At 33.0% G+C, this 19,402-nt stretch overlaps 1 protein-coding gene across 1 annotated transcript; it reads left to right on the plus strand.

Annotated features, from left to right (window-relative positions):
• The first annotated feature begins 6,295 nt into the window (after positions 1–6,295).
• Kr (Kruppel) lies at positions 6,296–18,937 on the plus strand. Its single transcript, XM_023173419.2, has 3 exons — positions 6,296–6,487; positions 14,147–14,627; positions 14,729–18,937. The coding sequence occupies exons 1-3, from the start codon at positions 6,442–6,444 to the stop codon at positions 15,393–15,395; spliced, it is 1,194 nt and encodes a 397-aa protein (XP_023029187.2). The 5' UTR covers positions 6,296–6,441; the 3' UTR covers positions 15,396–18,937.
• Positions 18,938–19,402: the final 465 nt, after the last annotated feature.

The following is a 19,402-nucleotide window of genomic DNA, read 5'->3' on the forward strand; positions in this document are numbered from 1 at the left end:
ACCAATTTAAATATGAAACCACACCAGTTACAAGATATTTGAAGTGTGGCTTCTGATATTAAACAGTTTCGAATTTCTGAGACATAGGCAACATAGTCACAATAGTTACAGATATGATGATGAATTCAAAACGTCAAAAACATATGTGTATTGAGGATATTCGAATTTTCATTTAATAATTTCTAATTCATGCGATCTCAACTACGTCAAAATTGAAAAGGATTTTATACCCGATTTTTCTAATAGAAAGTATACATCACACTATCCATTGAAATGATACCTGAATAAAATAGGGCTGTATAATGGGGACAGCTCGTGATGTTTCATACGAATGTGAGACACTGGATGACAGAGGGCAAACGATTCATGAATCTAAATTACGCCCAGAAGAATATGACGAACTTCCAAAAAAGAAAATTCAACATTGTTAAATTTGTTAAAGAAGGAATACCGTACGGAACAGTATAGCGCCTAATATTATTCCTTTTTGAATATTAGGAAAGTCAAATATTGTATGTAAGACAAACGTTTACAAGGGGTCAGTTGATTTGTCAAAATTTATTATCATGGCTTGTAGACATTCGGAGTGCCCTGATTTTCAAATGAACTTTATAGGACTCAGGTAGGAAATAACGTTTGTGTACCTCAATGGTGTGGGTACTTCAATTTAAAGTATAGAAAAAAATCCACATTTTATAATTAACTCAAATACAGATCTTTGAATCGCCCAAATTTCCACAGTTTCATTTCGATGTGAATCTGTATAAACACTAAAAATTACTTTGAAAAATCAACTCAGATTTCATTGTGATCTTCAAAATTTAAACCCAATTTTCCATAAGAAGATATTGTTTGATGCCATTTGCATATAGATTTACGTTTTACATTAGGGAAGACCGTGTAAATTGAGATATAAACTATGTTGATCAAGAATGTATTATCTGTATATCTACACTAGTCTATACTAATAATATAAATGTGAAAGTTTGTATGTATGTAAGTTTGTGACTCTTTCACGCCTAAACGCCTGAACGGATTTAGATGAAACTTTACATAAATACAGCTTATACATCAGAATAACATATAGGCTACAATTTACGAAGGTTCTGTATATATTATTTTGGTCATAATATAACGATAAGTAAGTATTAAGTAAGTCGGAAAAATTGTTAATCCCTGAAAGCTATCTTGGTGTGCGCTGCCTATACCGTTAGAGTTATATGCAGATACTGTACCGTGATCTTAAATAATTCTGAATGAAAGTCGGCGATAGGATATATCTACCTCTTATGTGACAGCCACTACATGCAAAACACTGAGCCATCAATACAATTAAATTGAATACTTCTTTTACAATGCACATTTTAGAATATCTGTCAAATTCTTATAAAAATTGATAGGTACAATTGTCGTTTTGAGTATTCAATATAGATAAACTTTGTCATTTTCACTAAGTAATTTGGACGAATCGTTTAAAAGCTATCGCGATAAGATTAACTTGACGCAACGCAGTAAGTCATTACGATATTAACGTACAGCCAAAGTTACTAACGATATTAACATACAGCCGAAACCACTGAACCCAGAATCTTGAAATATGCAGGTAGGTTCTTTGTATAGTGAAATTAAGCATCAAGAAACGGAATCAGGAATTTCCACCCCCCAATGGGGAAAATAGGGGTTTGAAGATTTATTGAATTTCGTCAGTTTTGAAGTTTGAAACCTGAAGATTTAGGTTGATAAAAATATATCAAAACTCAAACTGACAAAACAAATTCTACGCGGGCGAAGCCGCGGGCAACAACTATTATTCAATATATGCTAACATTTTATTCAAAAAAATGAGGTAAACAGGTAGGTACTGACCGAAAATGGTGTATACGTTATTTGTTGGACCTGTGGTTAAATCAATACATGTGTTGAGTAAGATATAACACATGTAATAAAAGTATAACAGATCGCTGTGAAACCATGGAAGACATTTGAGAAAAACTATCATCGGACGTTTTTATTAACGCAATATAATCCAAAATTACTTTTAGAATATTTGTCTGTTTTTTTATCTGTTTGTCTGTGCGTTGGTGCACGCTAATCTCAAAAACGGCTAAACCGATTAGGGGTGTGGCTTACACTAAGGTGTTATGGTACACTTCCTTTAAAATTTGGTGTTTCATTTATTCAGATCGGTTCATGGATAAAAAATGTATGTGAATGTAGAAAGTCAGGTCAAACATTCGTTGGAAAAAAGACTGTAAAAATACTGTTCAATTGATTTGGCTCAAAGTTTAGTTTCAGCCAACATATTTGAAACTACATATAGTTTTCAACAAAATATTCTTATGAATCAAAGATAGGGTAAAACGTGAGAACTTTTTGCTGTTAAAAAATCCGGAAAAACCCAAAAACTGAAGCCCACGCGATCCAAAAAGCGGACAACAGCTTTACAAATTATATCACAATGTTTGGTTGATTATTCATGAGGAGTTTACTTTATTAATTGAACTGTATAAATTTGTAATTCATTTAAATTTATGTGAAAGTTCATGTAAAATATAAAATCAGTATAGATAAATGTGCTTACTTCATTTATCGAAATATTTTGCTCATTTAAATATAACCAAAATTTTTACATGAACCTAGCTAAACATTCAGAATTGAATACTAAAAATCAAATTGAGAAAATAATCATAATACAGGTTGAATTTTCAGAATGAACTATTCTTTCGGTATTTTCAATTTTCTCAACTACAAAACTTGGAAATACTCTCTTCAGCCACATGTCGATAACAACTAATGATTATTTCGACACAAATTAGTTATCTGGTCTAACATAAAAACATAGTCTTTCACTCTTTATCTGGACTAATGTTTGTCGTTAGAAAGCATGTCAAAGTCTTGACGAAGAAAATGTAATTTCTAATATATTCGATCTGAGATTCTACTACTATCAAAAGCTGCACAAATCAGTAAAGTAGCTGTTTGATTGAATTCAACAATCAAACCCAAACCACTAAAAACTGTTATAAAAATACTGTTCAGTTGATTTGTCATGTAATGGTATTTATAGTATGTGAAACATACTATATGTGAGAACTTTCTGATGTAAGATCTGGGAAGTACCTTATACTTTTTTCGAAATGCTTGGTTAATGAGAGTTCATCTTTTATGTGAACTGTAAAAGTTCATGTTTTATTAAAATTTTTGTAGTGTGTATAAAATCAAAATAGATGTGCTCGCCTCGATTCATTGAAATGCTTTGTTCATTTGGAAATATTTTAAAGGAATGTACACTTTCATAATTGAATATGAATATCAAGAGAATATGATGATATAGATTGGACTGACACAAAAACCGAGGAAGTTGCAAACAGCAGTTCTTCATTGATTTACTATTTAAATTCAAGATGAAAATAAAACCGTTTTTAGTGTTATACCATTATGTGAATAATTTTTATATGACTGCTTGAAGTAAATGATTCAATCAACAAGTAAAAATTGGTATATAAAAAAATTCCGCAGAGACGTCAGCCGTATAACCTATACCAAAATCAATCAACTTTCAAACAGATAAAATTTCGCGAAAAAAATTCTAGAAAGCTTTTACTAATGAAACTGTTAGTTTGTTGTATATTTTGTGTCTATAAAAATGATGTGTATGAGTGATGTGTGTTACATAATACATGAATGACTTGTTTTCTTAACCGGCCATAATTGAAATTATTGTAATTGTTTTCGTTATATAGGTATTTGTATCGGTTTTTGCCATTTTCAGTTATCAAAGTATTACGAAATTACATCCTCTCGAAAAATTCGTTTGATTTTTAAAATGATAACAATAGAAGTGGCATTCAAAATTTAACTCATACAGAATATTCCTGCATCCTACTCTCCGAACCCCAAGAATTTTATCCGTCACTTTTCATTTTCTTTGTTATTATTATGTCTGTAAAATAGATAACTTTTTAATTGATTTGAAAGAAGCGTTGTTTTATATTTTGTAATATAATTTTATTTGAAAACCAAAAGTTGAAAGAAGGCTTAATTGTACCTATGTACTTTTCTTGTTTTTCCTGTTTGGTATCAATGTGGAATTTCAGTAATACGTATATATGGTATCTATCACAAGAAGTAATAATTTAATTTCCACATAGATTATGACAGCAAATCGAACATTTTTTGTTTTATCGAAAAAAAAAATAACTATTTCCCCACCAAAACAGGATGTTTCTATGTAAAATGAATTGCTGAATCCACAAATGTAGTTGATGTAATTTTCTAAAAAAACTGAAAATGCTACTGAGAAAATATTTTTGTTCCAATCAATCCAAATCGTGAAACCATTTGGACCACCGAAATTCCACATTTACACCCGACATGGTAAAAATAATTTTATTTCAATTTTAACCAAAATTGGCAAAGAACGTACTTCAAAACAAGTTACATAATGCATTGACAATATCGATAAAAATTTACTATTTAACAGCATAATCATGCATCACTTTTAAAACCATAGTATTTGAAAATAAAAAAGAATGTCATAGAAAGTGAAACTATGAGAACCAAATTTTCAATGCAATTCAAATATTACAAAATTACATTATCCCACAACGTGTTCATTATAAATAAACAAATCCAGCCTTAGGAAAATTTTAAAGTGATTTTGTCAGTGAAAAAATTACAATGAAAATCAAATCACTTTCTGAGAAATAGATATGTGGGAGTATATGTTCGATTTGACAGTGTTTTTTCTATAAAAACACCTTCTAAGAATTATTTTCAATTTGCGTGTGATTCCTAACGTGTTAGGAATCACACGTTAAAAGGTAAGACCTCGTTAATCCTTAGCTCGCACAAGTTTCGACTTCTGAGGGTTGTCGTTCGTAGGGGTGCGACAGCTGGTTAACGGAAAAACAGATTTTAAACAGATTTTAAACAGATTTTAAACAGATCCTTTTGAGTGATCCTTTTAAAAATAAAGGGACTCACGGATAAATCTGCAAAGATTTTGAAACTACTAACATACTTGAATAAAATAACACTATTCATTATAATAATTACACAATTTTCTCACAAACATTTTTATTTATAGACGCGTTCTGCTAACATGGTAGCTTCATTAGTTACTGTGCATCAGTGTTTTAGTAACTGATGATGCTACAGTGTAGCGAAACGCGTCTTAAATATAATTCGTTGTGAAAATTATATAATTACTCCTAACACCGTAGCTACCTCGGTAGAAATGAAGATTACACACTGGGCTACACTTATTATATGCAACAGTAGTTGTTTATAAAAATTGTGTAATTATTATCATTGAATTGTGTATTACAAATGAAAAATCTTTTATAGAATTAATTTCATTTAAGACAACCCATATAGGCACCTTTTCAGAAATAATACTGATAGCGAATTTTATATTCTCACAAACCTAACTAATCCGATTTACTGATCCTTTGTAGATAATAAAATCCACTGATATTACGTTGAATTGATATGCTTTTCACCTCTATGTATTTTATTTTCTCACAACACCCAATGCATTAATAAATTGACATGGATAAAAATAAGAAATATTGTTTATAGTGTTTCTGTTTAATTTCAAATCCAATCTCAAAAAAGTATACCAACAAATTTGAAACTTTTTTTCAAACAAATATTCTACTTTCATAAGAAGAATGCAGAAGTACCTACATAAATGTTTTTGAAATTCAGAAAATGTTTAAAGTTGTTTGAAATAAATGCTATTAAGCCATTGAGAATTATTCTATAATTAATTTCAACCATATTAAGTGTTTGTTTTGTACGAGTATCATCATCTCTGTAATAGATAAAACGGTTTCATAATGTTTCCATTAACACCCTTATTTCCATCCATATGCATATTATCCTGCCGGCTCTCTATTTCTGGTTATGTACAAAAAGGTTTTTCAATTCTCGAAGTGGTTTCAAAAAGAAACTTTTAAAAGCAATAATTATATAACTGCTACGATTCAACCAATGCCGTATCTAAATCATTATATCCAATAAACAAAAGACCTTTTAAAATTCTGCGGAACGGATCAAATTCTATCGTCACTTTTATTATGCAAACATTGCCAAGATCCACCTTAATGAAGCATCCTAACCTTGTCGTCTGCAGAAAGATCGTATACTTCCTTGTCTAAGGGGTTGCTCCACATCTCCCCACCACTCACCCCACTCGCTGGGGGTGGTGGAAAGCATGTTAGGATAGGTTAGGTCAACCCTCGTGTGTTGAGTAATTTCTCTCAGTAGTATACGATTGTCTGTTAGTAGATGTAGTAGTATTATTCAGAAGTATTACGTAAAAATACGATTTGTTTGTTAGTATTCAAGGGAATTTAGCAAGTTTGATGATACTGGAATCGTGAGTGGGATAGTGATAATGAACAGAGGCTACTAGTGAATGTTTTGTGACTATTTATGTTAACTGACATGCCGCTGCTTCAAGAAAACACTCCGAAAAGAGGTACTTGCATATTTTTTGTTTTATACAGTGTGTTCCATTGGGTTTGCAACAAATGAGAATTTTTGTATCAATTGCACCATCGACATTTTTTAATACCTTCAAACGCTAGTGCATGTTCGATAAACACATTAGATGGGCTCACTCAGATGTCAAACAGCATACAGGGCAGGACAAAAATTCTTTCATGAATAAATAATAAATAAAATGTTATTTAGAAAAGTTGTTCAGTTTGCTCATATACATATGATCATAAGTAATGTATATTTCTTTGTTAATATATATTTGTGAAACTTTTTAATGCTGTTAAATATGAAGTTGACGGTTATATATATAAAAATATATAAATCCAAATGTATTGTGGCTACTTTGGATATGTAATAATTGTGAATACTAAAAAATATGTCATATGAGAGTAACACAAATGTTGACAAAAAAAATTGAATAGAACGGATTCAATATTTTTTGACCTGCTCATATGCTGTTTGTTTCATCGGGAAATCAAATTTTCCAGTTATTTTCCAGTTCTGATGTATTGGAAAGCAATTGTCATCGAATGAAATAGACTAGTTGAAGGACAGAATTTTTAAGGAGTTATAATTGAATTCGTTCCTAATACGTCAAACTATGAAAAAAATTAAGATAAAAGTGAACTATGTTGTTATACAACGTATTACGAGGAATCAGTTTTGAAAAATACTAAGGTGATTTTTGTCTATTTGTCGAAAGTTAGAATTTTATCAATAAACATAAGATTCTTCAGCCGAAATATAAAAAAATAAAAAGATATGATATCAAACCCACTCGTTTATAATTAATTCACGAGTTAATTCGTGTATTAGGTACATACTGTTGTTTTCAGATAATTTAATATGACCTAATAATGTTGTGAAGATTTAATGAAAACTTATTCCATTCCCTTCATATTCTCCATTGCATTTTTGTTATTAAGTTATAGGTAATCGTCCTATTTATTTTTTATAAATTGAAACGTGGGGCTGTTAAGTTCATAACTCTGGATTCAGTATTGGTGAATTTGCATACGCCAGAAATCATTTAAACACTGTAATAGAAATACCATTATTATCTAAACTATTTCTACATTTGATGGGTAGAGTAAATTAGGTTGCTATATACTTTCGAATTTTTTCTTTACCAAAGTCCGTTCACCTAATAAAAAAGTAATTATTCAATTTTAACACGCCAAATTACCCTGATCCTACGTAACACGGTTACACCTTTCAAGATAATCATTGAAGTTCAAGCACCTTTCGCTTGAAACATATTTATAATGGGAACCCGAAAATTAGATGGATATACGTTTTTTTAACAACTCTATGTTTATATAAGATAATGAGTGAATGCCGCATAGTCATTTCTGTCTATGAATCATCTATAGATTTTTTGAATGTATTGAACATCAATTTCAACAATGAAAGTAAATCACAATAAAATTTATTTTCATGATTAAATGATTAAAATAGCCTTTCACTATTAAATTATCCTTTTACAGGTGTCAGTTCCTATATCAGAGATTAGGCATGAAACAAAAAAATACGAACACATGCATTCATTTGACTAAAATTCAAGAAAGACAAATGGCAAAATATGAGTGCTTTGTATAAAAAAGCGAATCTTGAAAAGATAAAACGGCTTGATACATTTTGATGAAACATTAATGAAATGTCATCTTTTGAAAAAATCTGGCATTTGAGGAGTAAGTGCGGAAAGTTCTGGGAAGTAAAATCGTTATTCAAATCAACTACATGTCGGTCGGTAGTCAGGCGGTTCGACGTGGGTGCTCTGTTCACTCACTCGAATTGACTGCCGTGTTGGTCCATGGTTCAAGCCCTAGTCTGAACAATCGATTTTCATTTGCTATCGTCCAACCCGTGGTAGGAATCACACGTTAAAAGGTAAGACCTCGTTAATCCTTAGCTCACAAGTTGCGACTTCTGCGGGTTGTCGTTCGTAGGGGTGCGACAGCTGGTTAACGGAAAACAGATTTTAAAACAGATTTTTTTTAAAACTACATACCTACTAGGTTACATTGAGAAGTCAGTCAGAAATAGCAACTAACAGGAAATATCTCTCTTCGTATCAAACTGTTATTCTCATGAAGTAAACTTAACTCTGGAAATCGGTGGAGGCAGCTATATTCAAAACCATAGAGTAATACTGATTTGAACACTTCAATTGGGACGAAATACTTTAGTATCTGAAACGAACGTCAGAAATGTTCCTTGCATATTTTCTGATGTAATGAAAGTTTCAAACCATTCATACGTATTTATTAAACTTGATCCCCTAGTTGACGAAGCGAATTGACAGATCGAAACCCAAAAGTTTCAAAGACGGAGACCCGACGCGACGCGTCAATGATATCGACCGCCGAATGAGAAATCGCGTTCTCTCTCTCTTTCTTCAGCGTCCAGTATCAGTTTTTACGACTCATGTGTTATATATAATAAAAAATAAATGACCGCTGAAACCGTCGTTTCTTCTTCACTCATTTTGTAGTTCCGATTCGGAACTGAAATTCATCAGCAGAAATTCATTTATAGCAATCTTGCTAACTCCTATTCTGCTAAGCACCCTATCCATTTCGAAACTGCTTGATAAAATTGCGTTTTAGTTTGCGGTGCAGTTTTTCCCGCAGAAATCACTGTGAGTCACCCTGCGTCACGTGTGCCTCAACTTGCGCCGGCCTAAGAGTGACTTGTGAGATCAGACAGTGCAAATATAACTGTCTTCAGCGGAAAACTTGCGCCTTCGATGTGTCCATCTAAACTAACATCCAGATATTCTTTATCAATAGCATTCAGTATTCTTCAACGTTAAAGGAGTTTAACGAATTCTCCGCTATCAGACAGATCGGTCTGTAATCATTTAGGAGGCGTTTCTTCCCTTTTTAGGTATTGGTTGACCTGTAGTAGATATTTTCCAGTTTGCAAGAATATACCTTATACATTTATATGAAGTGGTAAGCCAATTATAATCTAATTACAAAACAAGAAACTCTACCACCACAAAAATAATTGGGATGACGTTCGTAGTAAGTTCATAACTCAAATTTTCACTAGTCTAATTTAGTGGAGATGATGGTGAGAACACGTGATCCTAATGAAAATAAAGATTAATGTATTTTACCACTTGAACAGAACCCCATTCAAATTTTTGATAGGACTACATTTTATTTTCGTCTGAATACTCTACCCAAATCGCGTATTTATCACAAAGCGAATCTGAAACGAGAAACAGTTTTCAGGAGATGCTTCTGTGTGCTGAATAATAAACGTTTTCCATTCTCTCGGAATACCATCAAAGCCGGGAATAATGGCCACGGCGTATCCATTAAAACTCGGTCATAATAAAATAAGGCAAAAAAGATAATATAATGAATCCTCAAGACTTATCCTTCAACTCCTCCCCGTTTCCTTGCTCAAGGATCGCGCAGAAGCGAGCCATTATCCTTTGCCATTATCTCCTCCCTTTCGTTCATTAGGAACGTCTTTCGTTTTTAACCCTTCCCTGCCCAAAAATCTTTGATGGCACCCCTCTACCTCCCGAGCCGCTCCAAGTGTCTCGGTTGGCAGGGAGATTGGAGAGGAGAAATGGAAGCGCTGAATTGATATCGGCCTTCTTCCTTTTAATTTAGTTTTTAATTATTTTCATACTTTGGACGAAAGGACCATAGAACGTGAAAGACGATCGAATGCTTTGATGTATTTATTAAATGTGAAATCATCGTCATCATGGCCCCTTTGTGCGCACTCGTACAAAGGATTCAGAAGCAGTGTTGATATTAACCTGATTTTTGTATTGGAAAATGTTTATTTACAAAAATATTGACTGTTTCCAACCTTCAAAACATTTTCTTACAAATTTCAACAAAACTCATTTATACTGTATACTGTAAACAATACAGACAGCTTGAAATCAAAATTTCAAAAACTGTGGGATTGCATGTATTTCAATCGATTGAGCTTGGTATACAAGTTGGGGATATTTAAAAACAAATATATGGTTTCAAAAACAGGTCTACGCTATATCCATTCAACAAAAAAGCAACTCAAACAAATATAGATGTGTGATCAAAGAATGATCACCACGAGTATTCGCATCTATTGGGTAAAATAAACAAGCCTCCTTGCGCTGGCCAATCAGATTTAACTGCAATCGGCTGCCGGAGTTGTCAGTTACGTTTTAACGCCTTTGGTGTGAACATATACAGTATTTTTGAATTTTTAAAATTTCAAGTAGTGATATGGCTGAAGAAATTGCTAATTTGTATCCCTACACTCCAGCTGCATATTATTAGAAAAATAATATTTATATAAAATTTCGGTAGTGCGACTCTGTAAAAGCAGCTTTGTCTGGGAGATTACGTGCACTATGCATGATTATGTTTTGGAGCACTCCGTAGCTTAGATGGACAGAGCATAGTGCATTCAATCGCTTAAAACTATAAAAACTACCTTCAACTTTTTCGTAGTTTACTCGGGAATATATCCCGAGTTCACCAAGCTGAATGGACTGAATATCTACAAAGCAAATAATTTTGAAATATTGTTGAGCGAATGACTTGGGTATATAATGATTTTGATAAAACCCCAAGACTGTGAGTCTGGCATCTACCCAGAACTTAATGGATTCTTATTTTCAAATTATTATCAATATTTGATTCAAAAGTTTTTCAAAACGCTATAGTGACAGCACGAGCACGAACCTTATTTGGCCACTTTGGTTATTTCCTTTGGTTGTATTGGTAATATTTCAATATATTATTAAATGTAGGTGTGAAGCTTTTACACTCCCAGTTATAACATTATAAAAAATTATTGTCCATGTCGCTTAAGAAACTGATTCGAATAACATCTTCAGTATCATCTATAACGAGTTAGACAAAAAATACTTGAAGCAATGACACGTACACTTTTTGAAGATTGAGTACCTGCCTACATAATAGCTCAAACCGCTTCCAGTTCTGAAATGTTTGGACAAACGATCGAAAATGTGCCAAAGGCCATTGAAATGTTGCAACACTCGCATACATAACACGATAAATATGGGCATATGTGCAGATCATTGGCTCATTCATGTCCGTTCTTGCGGAATGCGTCCTGAAAGTGTCCTCTAAGACGTCTCACAATGCCAAAAGACGTTCAATGGGTCTGCGTAACAGTGTCCCGTGTTTTCCACAAGAATAAAGCGACAACACACGTGGAGAAGGCAGTGGCGCGGCCCAGAGAAATTTTCTGAGGAGAGGGGGATGAGATAGTATGATTCTTTTGGTAAAAACTGTTACTCATTTGAGTCTACGATAAAAATAGAGAGAAGAAAATAAGAAAAGAGGAAATAAGAAAATTGAACCGAAATTCAACAAAGAGGAAATAAATATTACTGGAGTTTTATTCCAACACCAAACAGTTATTTTCAACACCTCGACACGTGTTTCGATCACCAAGTGATCACCTTCAAGAGGAAGATTAAACTTTACTACACCAAAGGTTCCAAACAGGGCATCACAAGTAAAGAGGAAATAGTTTCTAGACTATCGAACTCTAACTTCTTCAGATACTTATATTTATTTAGAGTTAAATGAAATTAATGTTTTAATAACAGTAGGTAGTCATTTAAATTATATTCACACACATGCAGGCACAAATACATAATTACCTTATGTCTGCCTCAATATACATATATATTTCAGAATATTCGTAATCCATATTACTTGCAGTAATTTCAAACTAATAGTTGGTATATATAGCGTTTTATTTGTCATTTTCTATCAAGAATACGCATTTTTAGGTATCTATTCTAATTTACAATGTTCATTCAGCACAAACTTCTCCAGTCAAACTAAAATTACATCAAACGGTTCTAAAATATTCAAAGCCCAAACTGAAAAGAAGTGAGGAACTCTTTTGGAATGGAACAATGCCGTTTTGTCTTGATGTCTACTCACATCGCAACTACGCCACTGTCAACCTATCTGTGCCATTCTTCCATCCGCCTTATTTATACAACATTACACATCAAAAAATGTTTCATCTCTTTCAATTCAATAGATATCGTTTCTTGATGTTCTTCCGAACGACAATGAAATCCTGTCGCTTTCACGCGTCTGACTCGGCATGTTTATCATTCAAATTTAGCGGGAATTCGATTCTTCCAACGAATTATTGGGGTTATTTATAGGAAGGAATAATATGGTATACGGTCGCAGAGAAAAATGAGAGATAGAATGCGTTGATTGATTTTAATCAATAAATTTTGACAATAATTGGAGAAATCTGATAAAATGTTTGCTCTGAACCAGATCAATAAAAGAAGTACTTCATTTGAAAATACTGTTTTTTTCATTACATTTCAGAAATGCAAACGACCAAATGATTCTGTGTGAATAAAAAGTAGAAAAGTACGAACAAAATTCGTGACATCATCAGCTTGGTCATTCTGATGATACTAGTAAAGTCTGCATAGAGAAATACATAGCGATTTCTCATTCGGCAGTCTATGTTGAAGCTTGGCTTTGTAACGGACCGTTTTAAGACCCGCGCTTATATGTGGCAATCAGGTTAAGGTTTTCTGTCGATTCCATAGATAGCATCTGTGAGATAACAAATATGGCAATTGAAATAACGCTGTGTGGATCGTGAGTACAATATTTTGTACTAAACGCTGCAGAGAGAGGCAGGAGGCGATTTTTCGTTCAACGGTTTATGTTGAAGCTTAGTTTATCTTTGGTATTCGTGTCTTCTTTACTACTTCCTCATTGAAACTTGATCAATTACCATTGCCCTTAGGTCCATCGTACACGTTTATTATGTTTCCTTTAAAAAAATATTTAATTTCTATGACATGAAATAAACAATGCATTAGATACTTATTTTTTTTTTCAATAAAATCATTTAATGTTTCTCAGTTTTAACTAAGGTATACGTATTTAGAAGCAATTTTTTTGGAACTCCATATAAATGAGTCCTGTCTCTAGATAAATATGTAGATCATTCTTACAAGATTCTATCAAACGAAGAAAAATATGATCTGTTTAAAGCATCTACTCCACCAATAGATATTGGGTTATGTTAACACTTACTTACTTAAAACAACTACAAAATATAACAAATACATTCTGGATATTTTGAAGTGTGAACTTTCTTTTTCATATTCGATCTTTGACACTTGTCTTTTTTATCCATACTGAAGAGGGTGAGATAAGGTCATGGGTCCAACAAAAAAAAGTGATTTTTTTTTTCGAAAGTTATAAGTATATGTGGAATTTTGTGATGTCATTCTCCATATTCAAATGACATGAGTTCATGTTCTTGTTCTTATTATTCCTATTCTCATAGGAAACTATTATTTTCTTTCCAGCTTTTAATAATATATGAACTTCATCATCATGACTCGAAAAAAATTTATTTTTTATCGTGATGCTCTTCTTTTTTTTAACATAGTTTGTCAAAATATATATCCAGTATATATTCAGTATTGAATTCTACTGTATGCTAAACCTGATTTGATAATGAAATTGGTGAATTTCGATTCGTTGGTAAACTTTTATAATGAAAATGGTTCCCTACATAAACCATGTTTTCTACATTTGTAAAATTGTTAGATCACCCAACCACTTACACATTCTTATTTTCATTTCAGATATCCTTACTTCCAGAGGAATGAAAGTCGAAGAGGAACCCCCCATAAAACCACACCAAAATACCTACGGGTATCCAGCATTCCATAATCCGGCAATGTTTACTCCCTCCCAAATCCTCATGGCCAGTCAACTCATGGCTGCCTCTGGCTTAACTTTATCTGGTAGCCCTGCTTTTTTCCATCCCGGTCTGCTTCCTATGCCATGGCCAGCAAATTCTCCTCCTTCCACCTCTCCTTCTTCACCTCCAACCAGCACCGAACCGCTTTCGCCAATCATGAGTACAAGGAAAATTAATAATAATAATAATAACAACTTAGTTAGCAGTAGTACAACAACGGAAAGAAAAAGGAAATATAAGATTGAAGAAGAACCTGGAAATATTCCTTTGGCTTCACCAACTTCTAGTGGATCTCCTCCATCTGGTTCTGATGTGAAGGATCCAAACAGGGATAAACAGTTTACGTGTGGTGTATGTAACAGGTAAGGAACCATGTAAAAATGTTTTGATTTAGGCTGCCTTCATTTGATTAGTTCTTTCATATTTGAGCAGAACAAGTGCTGAATCAGTAACTTTTTTCTAGGTCTTTTGGTTACAAGCACGTCCTCCAAAACCATGAAAGGACTCACACGGGCGAAAAACCATTCGAATGTCCAGAGTGCCACAAAAGGTTTACCAGAGATCACCATTTGAAGACTCACATGAGGTTACACACTGGAGAACGGCCATATCATTGTGAACACTGTGACAGGCAGTTCGTGCAAGTTGCCAACCTCCGACGACACCTCAGAGTCCACACCGGCGAAAGGCCCTACTCATGTGAGCACTGCAGTGCCAAATTCTCCGACTCCAACCAACTCAAAGCGCATATTTTGATCCACACGAATGAGAAACCTTTTTCGTGCGATAGGTGTCAGAGCAGGTTTAGGAGGAGGCATCACCTACTCCATCACAAATGCGGAGTTTCTGATAAGGAAATGACGCCCGACTCTGAGGAGGAAGAACTGAAGAGAAGGCGGGTATTGCACCCGCCTTCAACGCCTATCATATCGCTTCCTCTCCAAGTTGTTCTTCCGGAACAAACTGAACCAGAAGACCTCAGTATGAGCACCGGTATGCATTCAAACAGCTCCAGTGGCGGTTCTCCCATGAGGAGTCCGAGTTCCAGGGAAGAAATTGAGGAAGAAGAACTCGATCCTCATGAATCGGCAGCAATATTTTTGCAAAGAAGGCCGATGGGTATGTCCTAGTCTAGTTGTGCTTGAAAGAATATACGGGTATGTTATATACGTCAAATTTCCATTCGGATATATAACTTCAGGGATTTAATATGATTTTTCTTATTTGTATTATAATCTTGGTATGCAAGTTCCTCAAACAATAGTCGTAGTTCATTGTTAGGAGTGAATGGGATTTTTTTTCGATCAAAAACAGGCGATCAATGGTGAGTTGTAAAGGTTTTAAAAATCAACCGATTCAATACCTGTAGAACGTTAAATATGTATTTACTTGTAAAAAATAATTTTTCAATATAATATACCTACTCACATCACAGTTACCTACTTGCTAACAAAATTCAAACTAAAGAATACTTGTCCTAGAAACTTTGTTACCTCATCAACGCTAGCATCATCATTAGTCTCTCGACTTCAGTTTCAGTCTATTCCTGATTATGCAAACTTGAAATTATATTCAGCAATTATTGTGATGTGAAACAGTAAATTTCAAGAATCTTTTCAACGTTCCATCACATTCAACTGAAATATTCAAAATACATACATTGCATTCGAAATTTTTGAGGAAACATAAATGTTTTTCACTGGGGAAATTCCAAAATCTTTTGAAGTTTCTAACAAACTGAAATTTTTGTGATAAATCCTGAATGCAAGAGTTCTAGTAATATTCGGTTGCAATTTTTATGTTGTTTTATGGATGACTTCACTCGGTGAAATTTTTAGTTTTATAAGTCAATTCTCAGAACAGGAATTGCATAAAATGCAAAATTTTGGGTAACATACAGTTAGGTCCATCTGTGGTATTATTTTTTTACCTGCGAAACCAAGAAGAATTTGCATACAATAAAGTTTGCGATTGTTGGATGTTTACAGCACTACTTTACAAGGTCCGAAACCCATTGTATTTATGCTCCAGATAACTGTAACCATCCTTTAGAGAAATTTGCGAAGTTCATATTTATGGTTTTCAGACAAATGATGCTTTGTAGACAAGGCCCTACTGACACCGGAGGCATGACGAGGGTTCGTTCTAATCCCTCGAAAATTACTTAAAATCTATTAACTAGAAAATATTTAAAAACTTACACTATCATCGTCATTATTTTTTGAATTTCAAATCCGTTAACTGGTATGAAATTAACTTCCTTTTGTGTTCAAGGACTAGAGGGCTGAACTTGTTTTTAAAGAAAATTTGTTGAAATTTGATACAAAAAGGGGTCTGTGACGTGTCCGAGAGTGAACTGTTAAAGAACAGTGACTTTATCTTTCACTTACTATACAGGGTGCTTCGAGTTATGATTCAGTTTCAGGCAGTATTATTTTTGGAAAAAATCGATTGATATATACTTAACTCGAATGTGAATGTATTTTGGAGTACTTTTAATCAGGATAATTACTATAGCTTTCGGTACTCTCTAGGCCTTAAAAAAGTCCATTTTTAACAATGTCACAGAACATTTACAATGACAAACATTATTGACATATCATCGTAGTGTTTTTTATTTGAGATTAAACAATTACACCCTCACTTTGTTGGTCAAAAATTACAAGTTACATATGTCATGAAGATAGTTTGATAAGATTTTTTTATGAAAATATTCTGCAGAATGGATTGACATTGAAAAGTTGAAATTTGCGAATTAAATCAGTGAGTACTGGTAAACCATCGTTGCTTGGAAGAGATAAATTCTCACTAATAGCTATGAAATAGCTTTCATATTCCAATATTATTTCTGTGTTTACATTTTAATAATAGTTGAAACTGAAAAATGAAAAGCGTTATTTTTTTATTGAGGTCACATTTTCAATAGTCTAAAAGGATTTGAAAATCAACTATGCTTGTAAAAAAAATTTGATTTTCTTGTAATTAATTTCATCCCTTCAATAAAAATATATAAATATAAATTAGCTTTTAAAGTTCACATTCACACTAGGTGCTCTGAAATTCCATACCGCTATTGCAATCCAAGAATTTGCTTTCAATAGTTTGAATTCTTTGTTCTCTTTCAACTCGTTCTGAAACAGGTTTATTAGGGACATTCTTTGATGAAAATAATATCTTTAATAGTAAGTGACACTTTGTCCAACGGAACTTTTTGCAACTCACCTTTCATGAATATGATATTTTCAATGACATATTTTTTGTAAATAGTACATATACATATCGATTTTTATAATGAATGTCTGTATAGGTGTGATTGGTTGTTTATTTCTTTACAGGGTGGACATGATTTAATTTCTGAGATTGTAATATCGTTCGTTCCTTCTTGAATGTTGCATCGTAGAAGGTAATTGTGAAACGTGGCTGTTTTTAGTTTTGATTGTTATGATTTGAGTTGTTACTCTGTTAGCGCTGAGATACACTGTATATGGTCCAAAACGTAATTGTCTCGATTGAAAAAAAGGTTGTCCACTTCTTGTGCCATTTTCCTAAAAACATTTTGATTAATTTGTTTTTATGCAGAGTTTCATCATTTACGGGTATGTTAATTAAGTTATTTTTTGATAATACAGGGTTACCAAAACGAAATATTTTTAGTTATTTAATATTAATTGCTATTTAGTGATTCGTTCCTTCGTTACATTCTAGACGAGATTTCATGCATCATATATATTTTTATTTATGTAAATAGTTCAGAGTATTTTTGTATGAAATTTCGTTGTTTCAACTGATTGTAAAATATGGAATTTTAAGATATCTGTGTCGTTTTTTATTGTACCCTCATAGTCGAATATTCAATTTACTTCACCTGGAACAGAAATAGCTAATTTCAGTTCACCGGTCCGTTGAATTCTATAAAAATCTATCATCAGAAATTGTATTTCCATTTCCCAAACGAGTGCTTAGTGCTCGGAAACGGGATTTCAAATCTATTTTTTTTTACTACAGAAGAAACCAATAGTAGGGTTTTTTAATTTTTGTGAATATGCAGATTGCTGAACTGAAAATTGTTTTTAAAAAATACTTCCATGTACCTATATAACGAATCTTCTCCACAACAAATTGAAAAAGACTGATTTTAACTAGATTTCTAAAGTGTATAGATATAAACAGAGATTGAGCAAGAAATAAATACGTATCTACCTACTTGAAAATATGAGGTGAATACGAGAACAATATGCTTCGAACAAATTTCACTTTTCAATTTTTCTAAAGCATACCAAGTGACAATCAAGCTCGATTCAATTAAAACCAAACTTAAACTCTTGGAATGCAAAATTATAACTTCTAGTATCCACCTCGTATGTATTGTATAGAAATCCACTTGAACCACTACCTCAAGGCAAGTACAAAAATAGTATAATTATTTCCCCAAAAAGGTTTCCTAATCCGTTTTTCGAAGGAGAAACGAAAGGTTTCCCTTTCATTTATTTTTCGGGAAATTGGATCAAAGATTACTGTATGTACGTGTCGTTGTGTTCTCTCTCTCTCTTCGATGTATATTTTTCATAAATAAATGGTGTTTTCCTCGACCCAAAACCAATGTGATCTATTTTGATCTGTGTAAATTATTGTAATATGTACTTTCACGGTCAATACCTATTTTATTATTAAAAATGTTCGTTAAATTTGTAGTTGTTTCATTTCTTTCAAGATGTACCTTGCTGCGAACTCGAAAAAAGTGTTTGTTCAATAAGATTCCTCGAAATTAATTGAATAAGTTTTTCTAGTGTGGCGTTTTAGTTCAAACTGGGATTTTGATTTGGGGGTAGCTGAACCAACCAGGATCTTATTCCAAAGAGGTGGGTTCTAAACTTACAATAACAGACAGTCGATGATTCACAAATTTTTCACTAGAGGTTGCCTACAAAAATAAGAAACCTCATAAAAAATTAAAAAATGTAAACTAAGTTTTTATGCAACCAAGTAAATGTGTACAGAGTGAGCCAAATTGGACACTTTTGAAGGTAAACTTCCGCAAACTAGATAGATGAAAACTGATGGCTGTGTCTGAGGGTCAAATTTCAGGACAAACTTAATGGTGAAAACCGTGTATCGATATCGATATCTATCATCGTTT

This window comes from Leptinotarsa decemlineata, unplaced genomic scaffold (genome assembly GCF_025532065.1).
Source record: "Leptinotarsa decemlineata unplaced genomic scaffold, Ldec_3_MD MMD2_tig00026328_RagTag_RagTag, whole genome shotgun sequence".
Classification (NCBI taxonomy): domain Eukaryota; kingdom Metazoa; phylum Arthropoda; class Insecta; order Coleoptera; family Chrysomelidae; genus Leptinotarsa; species Leptinotarsa decemlineata.

Bases quoted from the DNA above. Each gene is read 5' to 3' on its own strand.
- Kr (XM_023173419.2), top strand. From the start codon at position 6,442: ATGTTAACTGACATGCCGCTGCTTCAAGAAAACACTCCGAAAAGAG. The intron at 6,488-14,146 runs GTACTTGCATAT...TTTTCATTTCAG, and splicing joins AGAAAACACTCCGAAAAGAG to ATATCCTTACTTCCAGAGGA. The intron at 14,628-14,728 runs GTAAGGAACCAT...ACTTTTTTCTAG, and splicing joins ACGTGTGGTGTATGTAACAG to GTCTTTTGGTTACAAGCACG.